The 15633-nt window shown below is 42.6% G+C and overlaps 1 protein-coding gene across 4 annotated transcripts in view; it reads right to left on the bottom strand.

Moving 5' to 3' along the window:
• LOC128652790 (uncharacterized) overlaps positions 1-15633 on the bottom strand; it is a 653660-nt gene that overhangs the window by 97897 nt on the left and 540130 nt on the right. For 3 of the 4 annotated variants that reach the window (XM_053705722.1, XM_053705723.1, XM_053705725.1), the window contains one exon: positions 2501-2755. The exons of the other annotated variant lie outside the window; for it this stretch is intronic. In XM_053705722.1, coding sequence (XP_053561697.1) covers positions 2501-2755 — 255 coding nt within the window. The remainder of the gene's footprint in view (positions 1-2500; positions 2756-15633) is intronic. 4 annotated transcript variants of the gene reach the window in all.

Below are 15633 nucleotides of genomic sequence, written 5' to 3'. Positions count from 1 at the left end.
CTCCAAAACTGAGCTCCTCATTTTCCCCCCTTCTTCCAAAATCTCCACCCCCAATATCTCTATAACTGTCGACAACTCCATCATTACCCCTACCCCGCATGCCCGATGTCTCGGGGTCACATTTGACTCAGATCTTTCCTTCACTGCTCACATTCAGTCCTTGGCTACAGCCTGCCGCTTCCACCTTAAAAACATCTCTAAAATTAGACACTTCCTTACACAAGACACAACTAAGATTTTAATCCACTCTCTCATTCTTTCCCGCCTTGATTACTGCAACTCTGTCCTCTCTGGTCTCCCCACCTGCCGCCTAGCTCCTTTACAATCCATAATGAATGCCTCTGCCAGACTCATCTTCCTTACACGTCACTCTTCATCTGCTGCGCCTCTCTGCCAATCCCTTCACTGGCTTCCTCTTGCCTCTAGGATCAAACACAAAACTCTCACTGTTACATACAAAGCCCTCAACTGCACTGCTCCCCCCTACATCTCAGACCTTGTTCTCCAGAGACTCTCCCTCCCGTCCCCTTCACTCTGCTCATGACCTCCTACTCTCCTCCTCTCTTGTCACCTCATCACACTCCCGTTTACAGGACTTCTCCAGACTGGCTCCCATCTTGTGGAACTCTCTGCCTCGCTCCACAAGACTCTATTCTAGTTTTAAAAGCTTCAAGTGCTCCCTAAAGACTCTACTGTTCAGGGACGCATACAACCTACGCTAACCTTTACTAATACCAGTTCCTCTCCTCCACTGCAATCCCCTGAACCCTCTTAGCATGTAAGCCTAAAAGTCCAGCTGTTTGTAGATCACCTTCTTAAGAGCTGACTACAACAGTGCAACTCTTGGCAGGGCCCTCTACCCTATAATTGTTTTGTTGTACTCCCCCTTTGTTTATAGCGCCACGGAATGTGTTGGCGCTCTACAAATAACCGATAATAATAATAATAAAAGTGAAACTCAAGAAAAACTATAGGCAGCCCTGGATGAAAATAATAGGAGGGAGGGTTTTTGACCCCAAAGCAGGCCAAGGCAGAGTAGTTAGGGTAGCAATAAGGTCAGTGGGAGGTGTAGGTGGAGGGGTATAAATAAAGAAGAGTAGGAAGTGGTGGCCCCTTCACTTCCGGACCAGCAGGTGAGAAGAAGATCCCGCCCTCCCTCCCTGATATTACAGCAGTGGTGTAAGCGTTTGGCAGTCAAAGTTGGTACCTCCTGTGGGCAGGAGAGGTTGACAAGATGTTTACTTGTTTGGGTTTTAAGATTTATTGAGCTCCTATGGAGCAAGCACTAATGCGGCTTGTCTTATTTAATGACTTGTCAAGTGGTTTATATGTTATTTATTTGTTTACAAGTTTGATAAATAAATTGGCTGCTGCCTTTTATAACCCCAGTTACAATGTGCATTTGAAATTATTGGGTTGGGAACATATTCCCTAAGCAGGGGGTTAAAGAATATGGTTAATACATTAGGAGACTCTGTTCCATCTTATCTCACAGCTGAAAAGAGCTGTTGTGAGTTGAAGCTGGGTAAAGAGTCATGTGATTCTGGTCCCATAGTATCAGCTTTTTACTGAAGAAACCATGGTGAAGATCAATGACCTGGTGATGGGTGACCAAAGATTGACAATAAACAAAATAATTTAGTCCATAGGACATCATATCACACAGTCAGTTTTAGTTAATCTTTTCTACATGAGAAATTTGTCAGCACAATGCAAACTCCAATCGTTGACTTTAGACCAGAAGAGACAGTGGGGCCTATCTATCAAGCTCCGAACGGAGCTTGACGGCCCGTGTTTCTGGCGAGTCTTCAGACTCGCCAGAAACACAAGTTATGGAGCAGAGGTCACAAAGACCGCTGCTCCATAACCCTGTCCGCCTGGAATCGCAGGAATTCAACCAGATCGAGTATGAGTTGCAAGAACTTCTGACAACAACTCAAATGAATCCTGATGATTTCTAGAGATAATTTGTCACCATAGATTAGTCATGGATACAGCACTTCTATCCTGAGACAAAAGTACAATCCATGCAGTGGAATTACCATGGCTCTCCTCCAATCAAGTGCTTGTGAGGTTATGACATCTGTGTTTTGTGATGCAGAGGGAATTTGCATGATCGATGTGCTACAACATGACCATAAGAAGTGACTGCTATGCTGACTTGGTTGGATGATTGTGCAAAGCAATGAGAGAGGAGATAAGTGCTGATCCAACAGGACAATGCTCCTGTGCCCTTTGTTGCCATAGCTGCAGTTGCTGCCGCTGGATTTGAATTGTTCGATCCACCACCGTTTTCACCAGACTTTGCCCTCAATGACATAATGACAAAATAGAGTTTCTTGGAAAGTATAGTAATGAGAGTCAATGTAAATGTTATGAGCTGTAGGAGGTTTGCATTGAAAGATAAAGTATTTCATTGATCTGTTTTCTTTCCATGACAGGATTAAGATATCCCATTGTGTATATAGATGATGAATGCTAGATGCTAATTGTCACTCACCTGGGCAGTTTACATAGGTGGGTTTTCCTTCCTGCTGGCTGACTCCGCTCTTCACTAAGCAGCTGATGTTCCATGAGCCGCGGGAGGAGATAAATAATTGTTTCCCACTCACATGCCAGGTGGAATTCATTATCAGAGCATCTCCATTTACTGCCCAGTTATATGTCACGTCTGTCCCCTTCTGTACCTCGCAGAGAATAACAGCACTTCCATTGGGGTGACATGTGACATTCATGTCAGGGACAGAGAGAGGATCTGTGGGAGCAACAAGACTTTATAATGACTATATATAACCTGGCTATGGTCTATGGCTCTGTATTTAGCTGAGACACGTCAGTAATTTCTCTGGTTAATGGCTGGAGGTTAGGAGGTTATAGACAATATGTTACTTGTATCACATAGAGATTGCTGATGCTATATAAAGACTATGGGGCTAAATATGGCTTTGTATTTAGCTGTGACATGTCAGTAATTGCTCTGGTTGATGGCTGGAGGTTAGGGGGTTACAGAGATTTCAGATGCTTTATGCTCTGTGACTTGCAGGCATATGTCAGTCACCTGGGCACAATACACCTGGCAGGAATGTTTGAATCTCACTGATTGTGTTTTTCACTGTGCAACTGATATTCCAAAGAAATGGTAAAAGGACGGTAATGGTATTTCCAATCTATGAGGAATGTATCTGTTTATCATTACTACCCGGTGACCAGCAATATTAGGATCAGTTCTATTCTGTACAGTGCACTGTACTAAGGCCGTGTGCTATTGCTAAATAATGCATATGCAGAGACTGACAATGCAACTAACAAAGATAAAACAGAGCTAAAAGGGAAAGTTACAATTTAACAGAGCACAAACAATATTGTGTGTATATAACAGGACAGGGAGCAGTGTGTGAGGGTATAACAGGACAGGTAGCAGTGTGTGAGGGTAGGACAGGGAGCAGTGTGTGAGGGTATAACAGGACAGGGAACAGTGTGTGAGGGTATAACAGGACAGAGAGCAGTGTGTGAGGGTATAACAGGACAGGGAACAGTATGTGAGGATATAACAGGACAGGGAACAGTGTGTGAGGGTATAACAGGACAGAGAGCAGTGTGTGAGGGTATAACAGGACAGGGAGCAGTGTGTGAGGGTATAACAGGACAGGGAGCAGTGTTTGAGGGTATAACAGGACAGGGATCAGTGTGTGAGGGTATAACAGGACAGGGAGCAGTGTATGAGGGTATAACAGGACAGGGAGCAGTGTGTGAGGGTATAACAGGACAGGGAGCAGTGTGTGAGGGTATAACAGGACAGGAAGCAGTATGTGAGGGTATAACAGGACAGGGAGCAGTGTGTGAGGGAATAACAGGACAGGGAGCAGCGTGTGAGGTTATAACAGGACAGGGATCAGTGTGTGAGGGTATAACAGGACAGGGAGCAGCTTATGAGGATATAACAGGACATGGAGCAGCTTATGAGGATATAACAGGACATGGAGCAGTGTGTGTGTATATACCAGGACAGGGAGCAGTGTGTGAGGATATAACAGGACAGGGAGCAGTATGTAAGGGTATAATAGGACAGGGAGTAGTATGTGATTGTATAATAGGACAGGGAGCAGTGTGTGAAGTATAACAGGACAAGGAGCAGTGTGTGAGGGTATAACAGGACAGAGTGCAGTGTGTGTAGGTATAACAGGACAGGGAGCAGTATGTGAGGGTATAATAGGACATGGAACAGTATGTAAGGGTATAACAGGGCAGGGAGCAGTATGTGTGACGGTATAACCGGACAGGGAGCAGTGTGTGAGGGTATAACAGGACAGGGTGCAGTGTGTGTAGGTATAACAGGACAGGGAGCAGTGTGTGAGGGTATAACAGGACAGGGAGCAGTGTGTGAGGGTATAACAGGACAGGGAGCAGTGTGTGAGGGTATAACAGGACAAGGAGCAGTATCTCTATCATATAATATATATATCAATATATACTTGTCTCAGTTTTAAGCACTGAAAGGTAAAAAGGAAGTTACCTTGTTTGTCGGTTGGAACAACAATTACAGGAAGAGGTCATTTTCAATACAAGGAAAGCTATACAAGAACCAGACATCTGAACCCAATGAATGCACAGAAGAGTAGTCAAGAAGCAAGCCAGAGTAAGAAACCGGAGAAATTGGAAGTTTTTGAAACAGAAGGAGCAGACAGAAGGGTAACCCAAGTAACAGTTCCAAACTCCGAAATGGATACACAGTCCAGAATTCACAGCACGGCAGAGGATCAATAAACAATCCAGGGGAATAACTAAGCACAAAATGATGTGTTAAAAGGCCTTTTAACAAGGTAGGTATTATCAATAGAGATATATTTTGAGAAGGTCACACAGTCTATTTGATATTTAAAAACATCATGAACCTCCACTACACTAACCTTAGTTCACTCTTCTTTATCCATCATGCTAAATCCCCTGTGCTAACAAACATCTTTATATCACGGGCCAAGTTTTGCACAGGTAAACATCTCAGGACAGGAAATCAACAAATGTACTAAATAGACAGCCAATAAATAGAAGCCAATAAGAAGTCAACATGCATGTGGAAGCTTTTAAGAAGCACAGAATGTCTTAAAGAGAGGCTAATAAGTTCTCAGTGCCAGCAACCTGTGGGAACTCAATCAAAAGTACACAGTGACTTAACCCAAAAAAACTCAAGAAGAAGCACACAAACACCCAAAAGGACCACTTACATATTTTCTGGTGAAGTAAAGCTATAAAGCAAGTGTTCCATTACAGACTTCCAATGGAAGTTGCCTTTGAATGTGGTCAGTCTATATCAGACTAAGTTTCAATAATGTCCAGAAGTTTCCTGTCTCAGACTACAAGTTTGTGAAATTCTGTCTATTATTCGTCTTTTCCTTCTCTCTGCATGAGGTTCCAATAACATTTGTACCAGGTGTGTAAATGCTGCCAGACAGAACCTTATAAAGTACATCAAGCCCTCACCCAATGAGATACACCATGTACATACTGATCTAATCTCTTGAAAGATGCACCTAATGTCCTGTCCATAAATTCAGCATAGATCAGGGCTCCACTTATCAAGGGTTAATATAACCTCTTAAATATGGACCTGGTATAAAAAAATAAGAGCCCCAATTATACTTTATTTCTCTATCAATATATTAAGTGTATTACTTGGCCACATTTATATAATTGACCATCCACTTACCCTTCATAACAGAGTTTTAGATTTACCCGCAAAGTGACCCTAAGCAAAGCCATGCCCCCAGACATCCCAGAGTCTGTCTCTAGAGTGATTGGACTCCATGTTCAGATCACACTCTCCTTGTTCTGGATCTCATCAACTTTTGATAAACTACTGGGTAAATGCACTGTAAATAACTGATTCTATAAGGTTATGTGAAGTTCATTGAATTCATCTCAGCTAGATTTGGAGTTTTGTCGGTAACGACCCGAAAAACTAACGCCGGCTTTTTTCTGGCCGCACCATAAAAATAACTCTGGTATTGAGAGTCCAAAAAAAGGCTGCGTTAGGCTCCAAAAAAGGAGCGTAGAGCATTTTTAACGCAGCTTCAACTCTCGATACCAGAGTTTCTTACGGACGCGGCCAGCCTCAAAAACGTGCTCGTGCACGATTCCCCCATAGGAAACAATGGGGCTGTTTGAGCTGAAAAAAAACCTAACACCTGCAAAAAAGCCGCGTTCAGCTCCTAACGCAGCCCCATTGTTTGCTATGGGGAAACACTTCCTACGTCTGCACCTAACACTCTAACATGTACCCCGAGTCTAAACACCCCTAACCTTACACTTATTAACCCCTATTCTGCCGCCCCCGCTATCGCTGACCCCTGCATATTATTATTAACCCCTAATCTGCCGCTCCGTAAACCGCCGCTACTTACATTATCCTTATGTACCCCTAATCTGCTGCCCCTAACACCACCGACCCCTATATTATATTTATTAACCCCTAATTTGCCCCCCACAATGTCGCCGCCAGCTACCTACACTTATTAACCCCTAATCTGCCGAGCGGACCTGAGCGCTACTATAATAAAGTTATTAACCCCTAATCCGCCTCACTAACCCTATAATAAATAGTATTAACCCCTAATCTGCCCTCCCTAACATCGCCGACACCTAACTTCAATTATTAACCCCTAATCTGACGACCGGAGCTCACCGCTATTCTAATAAAGGTATTAACCCCTAAAGCTAAGTCTAACCCTAACACTAACACCCCCCTAAATTAAATATAATTTTAATCTAACGAAATTAATTAACTCTTATTAAATAAATTATTCCTATTTAAAGCTAAATACTTACCTGTAAAATAAATCCTAATATAGCTACAATATAAATTATAATTACATTGTAGCTATTTTAGGATTAATATTTATTTTACAGGCAACTTTGTAATTATTTTAACCAGGTACAATAGCTATTAAATAGTTAAGAACTATTTAATAGTTACCTAGTTAAAATAATAACAAAATTACCTGTAAAATAAATCCTAACCTAAGTTACAATTACACCTAACACTACACTATCATTTAATTAATTAAATAAAATACCTACAATTACCTACAATTAAACCTTACACTACACTATCAATAAATTAATTAAATACAATATCTACAAATAACTACAATGAAATAAACTAACTAAAGTACAAAAAATAAAAAAGAACTAAGTTACAAAAAATAAAAAAATATTTACAAACATAAGAAAAATATTACAACAATTTTAAACTAATTACACCTACTCTAAGCCCCCTAATAAAATAACAAAGACCCCCAAAATAACAAAATGCCCTACCCTATTCTAAATTACTACATTTCAAAGCTCTTTTACCTTACCAGCCCTGAACAGGGCCCTTTGCGGGGCATGCCCCAAGAAATTCAGCTCTTTTGCCTGTAAAAAAAAACATACAATACCCCCCCCCAACATTACAACCCACCACCCACATACCCCTAATCTAACCCAAACCCCCCTTAAATAAACCTAACACTAAGCCCCTGAAGATCTTCCTACCTTGTCTTCACCCTACCAGGTTCACCGATCCGTCCTGAAGAGCTCCTCCGATGTCCTGATCCAAGCCCAAGCGGGGGGCTGAAGAGGTCCATGATCCGGCTGAAGTCATCATCCAAGCGGGAGCTGAAGAGGTCCATGATCCGGCTGAAGTCTTCATCCAAGCGGGGCAGAAGAGGTCTTCCATCCGATTGAAGTCTTCATCCAAGCGGGATCTACTATTGTCATCCATCCGGAGCGGAGCGGCAGGAACCTGAAGACCTCCGACGCGGAACATCCATCCTGGCCGACGACTGAACGACGAATGACGGTTCCTTTAAATGACGTCATCCAAGATGGCGTCCCTCGAATTCCGATTGGCTGATAGGATTCTATCAGCCAATCGGAATTAAGGTAGGAATATTCTGATTGGCTGATGGAATCAGCCAATCAGAATCAAGTTCAATCCGATTGGCTGATCCAATTAGCCAATCGGATTGAACTTGATTCTGATTGGCTGATTCCATCAGCCAATCAGAATATTCCTACCTTAATTCCGATTGGCTGATAGAATCCTATCAGCCAATCGGAATTCGAGGGATGCCATCTTGGATGACGTCCCTTAAAGGAACCTTCATTCGTCGGGAAGTCGTCGGAAGAAGAAGATGGGTCCGCGGTGGAGGTCTTCAGGATGGAGCCGGTCGTCATCGGATGAAGATAGAAGATGCCGCTTGGATCAAGATGGTTGCCGGTCCGGATCGCCTCTTCTTCCCGGATAGGATGAAGACTTTGGAGCCTCTTCTGGACCTCTTCAGCCACCGGATGATGGATCGCCAACCCCCGCTTGGGTTGGATGAAGATTTTGGAGCCAGGACGGATCGGTGATACCTGGTGAGGTGAAGACAAGGTAGGATGATCTTCAGGGGCTTAGTGTTAGGTTTATTTAAGGGGGGTTTGGGTTAGATTAGGGGTATGTGGGTGGTGGGTTGTAATGTTGGGGGGGGGTATTGTATGTTTTTTTTTACAGGCAAAAGAGCTGAACTTCTTGGGGCATGCCCCGCAAAGGGCCCTGTTCAGGGCTGGTAAGGTAAAAGAGCTTTTAACTTTGGTAATTTAGAATAGGGTAGGGCATTTTTTATTTTGGGGGGCTTTGTTGTTTTATTAGGGGGCTTAGAGTAGGTGTAATTAGTTTAAAATTGTTGTAATATTTTTCTTATGTTTGTAGATATTTTTTTATTTTTTGTAACTTAGTTCTTTTTTATTTTTTGTACTTTAGTTAGTTTATTTAAATGTATTTTTTTGTAGGTATTGTATTTAATTAATGTATTGATAGTGTAGTGTTAGGTTTAATTGTAGGTAATTGTAGGTATTTTATTTAATTAATTTAATGATAGTATAGTGTAAGGTTTAATTGTAACTTAGGTTAGGATTTATTTTACAGGTAATTTTGTAATTATGTTAACTAGGTAACTATTAAATAGTTCTTAACTATTTAATAGCTATTGTACCTGGTTAAAATAATTACAAAGTTGCCTGTAAAATAAATATTAATCCTAAAATAGCTACAATGTAATTATAATTTATATTGTAGCTATATTAGGATTTATTTTACAGGTAAGTATTTAGCTTTAAATAGGAATAATTTATTTAATAAGAGTTAATTTATTTCGTTAGATTTAAATTATATTTAAGTTAGGGGGGTGTTAGTGTTAGGGTTAGACTTATCTTTAGTGGTTAATACATTTATTAGAATAGCGGTGAGCTCCGGTCGGCAGATTAGGGGTTAATAATTGAAGTTAGGTGTCGGCGATGATAGGGAGGGCAGATTAGGGGTTAATACTATTTATTATAGGGTTAGTGAGGAGGATTAGGGGTTAATAACTTTATTATAGTAGCGCTCAGGTCCGCTCGGCAGATTAGGGGTTAATTATTGTAGGTAGCTGGCGGCGACGTTGTGGGGGGCAGGTTAGGGGTTAATAAATATAACATAGGGGTCGGCGGTGTTAGGGGCAGCAGATTAGGGGTACATAAGGATAACGTAGGTGGCGGCGCTTTGCGGTCGGCAGATTAGGGGTTAATAAGTGTAGGCAGATGGAGGCGACGTTGAGGGGGGCAGATTAGGGGTTAATAAATATAATACAGGGGTCGGCGGTGTTAGGGGGAGCAGATTAGGGGTACATAAGGATAACGTAGGTGGCGGTCGGAAGATTAGGGGTTAAAAAAATTTATTCGAGTGTCGGCGATGTGGGGGGACCTCGGTTTAGGGGTACATAGGTAGTTTATGGGTGTTAGTGTACTTTAGAGTACAGTAGTTAAGAGCTTTAGAAACCGGCGTTAGCCCAGAAAGCTCTTAACTACTGACTTTTTTCCTGCGGCTGGAGTTTTGTCGTTAGATGTCTAACGCTCACTTCAGAAACGACTCTAAATACCGGAGTTAGAAAGATCCCATTGAAAAGATAGGATACGCAATTGACGTAAGGGGATCTGCGGTATGGAAAAGTCGCGGCTGAAAAGTGAGCGTTAGACCCTATTTTGAGTGACTCTAAATACCGGCGGTAGCCTAAAACCAGCGTTAGGAGCCTCTAACGCTGGTTTTCACGGCTACCGCCAAACTCCAAATCTAGGTCTCTGTATTTTATGTGCAGAGCAAACACTGTAGTAATATACAGATATTTAATATATACAACTGCAATATTATCTCTAAAATGCAAAGGTGGTCCCCAGTTGAGCACTTCTAGTCTGTATTTTAGTCTTTCCAAAAAATAATGTGCATGTCCTGGTGTTTCTCTATTAGCACCATTTTGGTTACCTAAAGATCAAACCACAATTAGGGACAATGCAATACAAGCCACCATCATATGTATAGGTCACTTCCAGATATATTTGGGGCACATGGTTTCTTTGAACATAAGGGGCTAGGATCATGGATTCTAGCTGTGCTACTTCCAGAGTAGACTAAATCCCTCACTACCTCAAAGATGTTTATATTAGCACGATCATTTGCTATCAAAATTCAACAAAAATCACCTTGTTTTATAAGAAAAAAGCTCAGATCTTGATTAGTACTTTTGTCTAAAGTTATGATTCCACAATGCAGTGCCAAAAATAGGATGTTGAGGAACATCAAAATAATTTTAATGAAGGGTTTTTCTTATATTCAGCATATCCAACTCATACTCAGCAGTTTGGGGAGAGTGTGTGCTATCTGTCTAGCATTACAAGGGCCATGTAACTTTTCCTGCAATCATAAACTAATTCTGCTCACGTAACTAGTGCTCAGATTCCGCACTTTCCAACATTGCTACTAAGAATCCATTCATGGTCCTGAAGATCCTTACTTCTTCAGTTGCTGCTAAAATCAAGCAGTCTAATTTTGCATCCTGGCTGTTTTCATCAACATTTTATAAAGTCCAGAGTCAAACACAAGATTCAGTTTCAGCTGCTGAACCTACTGATTCTGTTGCTGGGAACTGCTGAAGTTATTAATTTGATGTGGTTGCTTCAACCCCACACTCTGTGGTCTACCACTGTTGATCTGGGTAGACAGCACAACTTTATAGTTTACTCGGGTAACCTAATGCATGTTCTTTTGCAATGAAGATTAATCATCTTCATGTCTTTACTATAGCAAGTGAAGAAACAGCTCACCAAAATATTGACTCATAGGTACCCCTTGTGTTCATGGAAGGTATTATATAATTTTTTGGATGGTTAGGATAATAACTTTATTGTTAATAGTTTATCCAACCAATAGGTCAGTGATAATTTGATGTCTAAAGAAGACATATTCGGGAAAATTATCCCAGCAGAGTTCACTCGTTCAAGCTACCAAACTACCAAAGGTTTTTCGTCTAAACTTAGGGATGTCTTGGGATAGAGAAGCTGTTTCTTCTTAGGGGATATCATGTACAGTATATTCCACCACCACAGGTGAAAACTTATAAAAAATAATGGGCTAGGAAACAAGTGGAGCACTAATTTATTGTGTGCCTGTAAATGGGAAAAATTGTGGCTGGTGATTGCTACCGTGAGCTCAAATAGTTATTAGTGCTCCAAAAATTAACAGTTGTTAGGGGTTAACTTTAGGGGATGTTAGGTATTAGAAAAAAAACATAATTTATGCTTACCTGATAAATTTATTTCTCTTGTAGTGTATCCAGTCCACGGATCATCCATTACTTGTGGGATATTCTCCTTCCCAACAGGAAGTTGCAAGAGGATCACCCACAGCAGAGCTGCTATATAGCTCCTCCCCTCACTGCCATATCCAGTCATTCGACCGAAACAAGACGAGAAAGGAGAAACCATAGGGTGCAGTGGTGACTGTAGTTTAATTAAAATTTAGACCTGCCTTAAAAGGACAGGGCGGGCCGTGGACTGGATACACTACAAGAGAAATAAATTTATCAGGTAAGCATAAATTATGTTTTCTCTTGTTAAGTGTATCCAGTCCACGGATCATCCATTACTTGTGGGATACCAATACCAAAGTTAAAGTACACGGATGATGGGAGGGACAAGGCAGGAACTTAAACGGAAGAAACCACTGCCTGTAGAACCTTTCTCCCAAAAACAGCCTCCGAAGAAGCAAAAGTGTCAAATTTGTAAAATTTTGAAAAGGTGTGAAGCGAAGACCAAGTCGCAGCCTTGCAAATCTGTTCAACAGAGGCCTCATTTTTAAAGGCCCAGGTGGAAGCCACAGCTCTAGTAGAATGAGCTGTAATCCTTTCAGGGGGCTGCTGTCCAGCAGTCTCATAGGCTAAGCATATTATGCTCCGAAGCCAAAAGGAGAGAGAGGTTGCCGAAGCTTTTTGACCTCTCCTCTGTCCAGAGTAAACGACAAACAGGGCAGATGTTTGACGAAAATCTTTAGTAGCCTGTAAGTAAAACTTCAAGGCACGGACTACGTCCAGATTATGCAAAAGACGTTCCTTCTTTGAAGAAGGATTAGGACACAATGATGGAACAACAATCTCTTGATTGATATTCCTGTTAGAAACCACCTTAGGTAAAAACCCAGGTTTGGTACGCAGAACTACCTTGTCTGAATGAAAAATCAGATAAGGAGAATCACAATGTAAGGCAGATAACTCAGAGACTCTTCGAGCCGAGGAAATAGCCATCAAAAACAGAACTTTCCAAGATAAAAGTTTAATATCAATGGAATGAAGGGGTTCAAACGGAACTCCCTGAAGAACTTTAAGAACCAAGTTTAAGCTCCACGGGGGAGCAACAGTTTTAAACACAGGCTTAATCCTAACCAAAGCCTGACAAAATGCCTGGACGTCTGGAACTTCTGCCAGACGCTTGTGCAAAAGAATAGACAGAGCAGAGATCTGTCCTTTTAAAGAACTAGCTGATAAGCCTTTGTCCAAACCCTCTTGGAGAAAGGACAATATCCTAGGAATCCTAACCTTACTCCATGAGTAACTCTTGGATTCACACCAATAAAAATATTTACGCCATATCTTATGGTAGATTTTCCTGGTGACAGGCTTCCGAGCCTGTATTAAGGTATCAATGACTGACTCGGAGAAGCCACGCCTTGATAGAATCAAGCGTTCAATTTCCATGCAGTCAGTCTCAGAGAAAATTGAAAGGACCTTGTATTAGAAGGTCCTGCCTCAGAGGCAGAGTCCATGGTGGAAGAGATGACATGTCCACTAGGTCTGCATACCAGGTCCTGCGTGGCCACGCAGGCACTATCAGAATCACCGATGCTCTCTCCTGTTTGATTTTGGCAATCAGTCGAGGGAGCAGAGGAAACGGTGGAAACACATAGGCCAGGTTGAAGAACCAAGGAGCTGCTAGAGCATCTATCAGCGTTGCTCCCGGGTCCCTGGACCTGGATCCGTAACAAGGAAGCTTGGCGTTCTGGCGAGACGCCATGAGATCCAGTTCTGGTTTGCCCCAACGATGGACCAGTTGAGCAAACACCTCCGGATGGAGTTCCCACTCCCCCGGATGAAAAGTCTGACGACTTAGAAAATCCGCCTCCCAGTTCTCTACGCCTGGGATGTATATCGCTGACAGGTGGCAAGAGTGAGACTCTGCCCAGCGAATTATCTTTGAGACTTCTAACATCGCTAGGGAACTCCTGGTTCCCCCTTGATGGTTGATGTAAGCCACAGTCGTGATGTTGTCCGACTGAAATCTGATGAACCTCAGTGTTGCTAACTGAGGCCAAGCTAGAAGAGCCTTGAATATTGCTCTTAACTCCAGAATATTTATTGGGAGGAGTTTCTCCTCCTGAGTCCACGATCCCTGAGCCTTCAGGGAGTTCCAGACTGCGCCCCAACCTAGAAGGCTGGCATCTGTTGTTACAATCGTCCAATCTGGCCTGTGAAAGGTCATACCCTTGGACAGATGGACCCGAGAAAGCCACCAGAGAAGAGAATCTCTGGTCTCTTGATCCAGATTTAGTAGAGGGGACAAATCTGAGTAATCCCCATTCCACTGACTTAGCATGCATAATTGCAGCGGTCTGAGATGCAGGCGCGCAAATGGCACTATGTCCATTGCCGCTACCATTAAGCCGATTACTTCCATGCACTGAGCCACTGACGGGCGTGGAAGGACACGGCAAGCATTTAGAAGTTTTGATAACCTGGACTCCGTCAGGTAAATTTTCATCTCTACAGAATCTATAAGAGTCCCTAGGAAGGAGACTCTTGTGAGTGGTAATAGAGAACTCTTTTCCACGTTCACTTTCCACCCATGCAACCTCAGAAATGTCAGAACTATCTCTGTATGAGACTTGGCAATTTGAAAGCTTGACACCTGTATCAGGATGTCGTCTAGATACGGAGCCACCGCTATGCCTCGCGGTCTTAGAACCGCCAGAAGTGAGCCCAGAACCTTTGTAAAAATTCTCGGGGCAGTGGCCAACCCGAAGGGAAGAGCTACAAATTGGTAATGCCTGTCTAGAAAGGCAAACCTTAGGAACCGATGATGATCTTTGTGAATCGGTATGTGAAGGTAGGCATCCTTTAAGTCCACTGTGGTCATGTACTGACCCTCTTGGATCATGGGTAGGATGGTCCGAATAGTTTCCATTTTGAATGATGGAACTCTGAGGAATTTGTTTAAGATCTTTAGATCCAAGATTGGTCTGAAGGTTCCCTCTTTCTTGGGAACCACAAACAGATTTGAATAAAATCCCTGTCCTTGTTCCGTCCGCGGAACTGGATGGATCACTCCCATTACTAGGAGGCCTTGCACACAGCTTAGGAATGCCTCTTTCTTTATCTGGTTTGCTGATAACCTTGAAAGATGAAATCTCCCTTGTGGAGAAGAAGCTTTGAAGTCCAGAAGATATCCCTGAGATATGATCTCCAACGCCCAGGGATCCTGAACATCTCTTGCTCACGCCTGGGCGAAGAGAGAAAGTCTGCCCCCCACTAGATCCGTTTCCGGATAGGGGGCCGTTCCTTCATGCTGTCTTGGGGGCAGCAGCAGGCTTTCTGGCCTGCTTGCCCTTGTTCCAGGACTGGTTAGGTTTCCAGGCCTGTCTGGAATGAGCAACAGTTCCCTCTTGTTTTGAAGCGGAGGAAGTTGATGCTGCTCCTGCCTTGAAATTTCGAAAGGCACGAAAATTAGACTGTTTGGCCTTTGATTTGGCCCTGTCCTAAGGAAGGGTATGACCCTTGCCTCCAGTAATGTCAGCAATAATTTCCTTCAAGCCAGGCCCGAATAAGGTCTGCCCCTTGAAAGGAATGTTGAGTAATTTAGACTTTGAAGTCACGTCAGCTGACCAGGATTTAAGCCATAGTGCCCTACGCGCCTGGATGGCGAATCCGGAATTCTTAGCCGTTAGTTTAGTCAAATGAACAATGGCATCAGAAACAAATGAGTTAGCTAGTTTAAGCGTTCTAAGCTTGTCAATAATTTCATTCAATGGAGCTGTCTGGATGGCCTCTTCCAGGGCCTCAAACCAGAATGCCGCCCCAAGCAATACACGGAGGTTCTCAAGCTTAAATTTAAAATTAGAAATCTCTGAATCAGGTTTCCCCGAGTCAGAGATGTCACCCACAGACTGAAGCTCTCCGTCCTCATGTTCTGCATACTGTGATGCAGTATCAGACATGGCTCTAACAGCATTTGCGCGCTCTGTATCTCTCCTAACCC

This window comes from Bombina bombina, chromosome 3 (assembly GCF_027579735.1).
Source record: "Bombina bombina isolate aBomBom1 chromosome 3, aBomBom1.pri, whole genome shotgun sequence".
Classification (NCBI taxonomy): Eukaryota; Metazoa; Chordata; class Amphibia; order Anura; family Bombinatoridae; genus Bombina; species Bombina bombina.
Note: the sequence above shows the minus strand (reverse complement) of the source record. Positions and strands in the feature narration are given on the sequence as shown.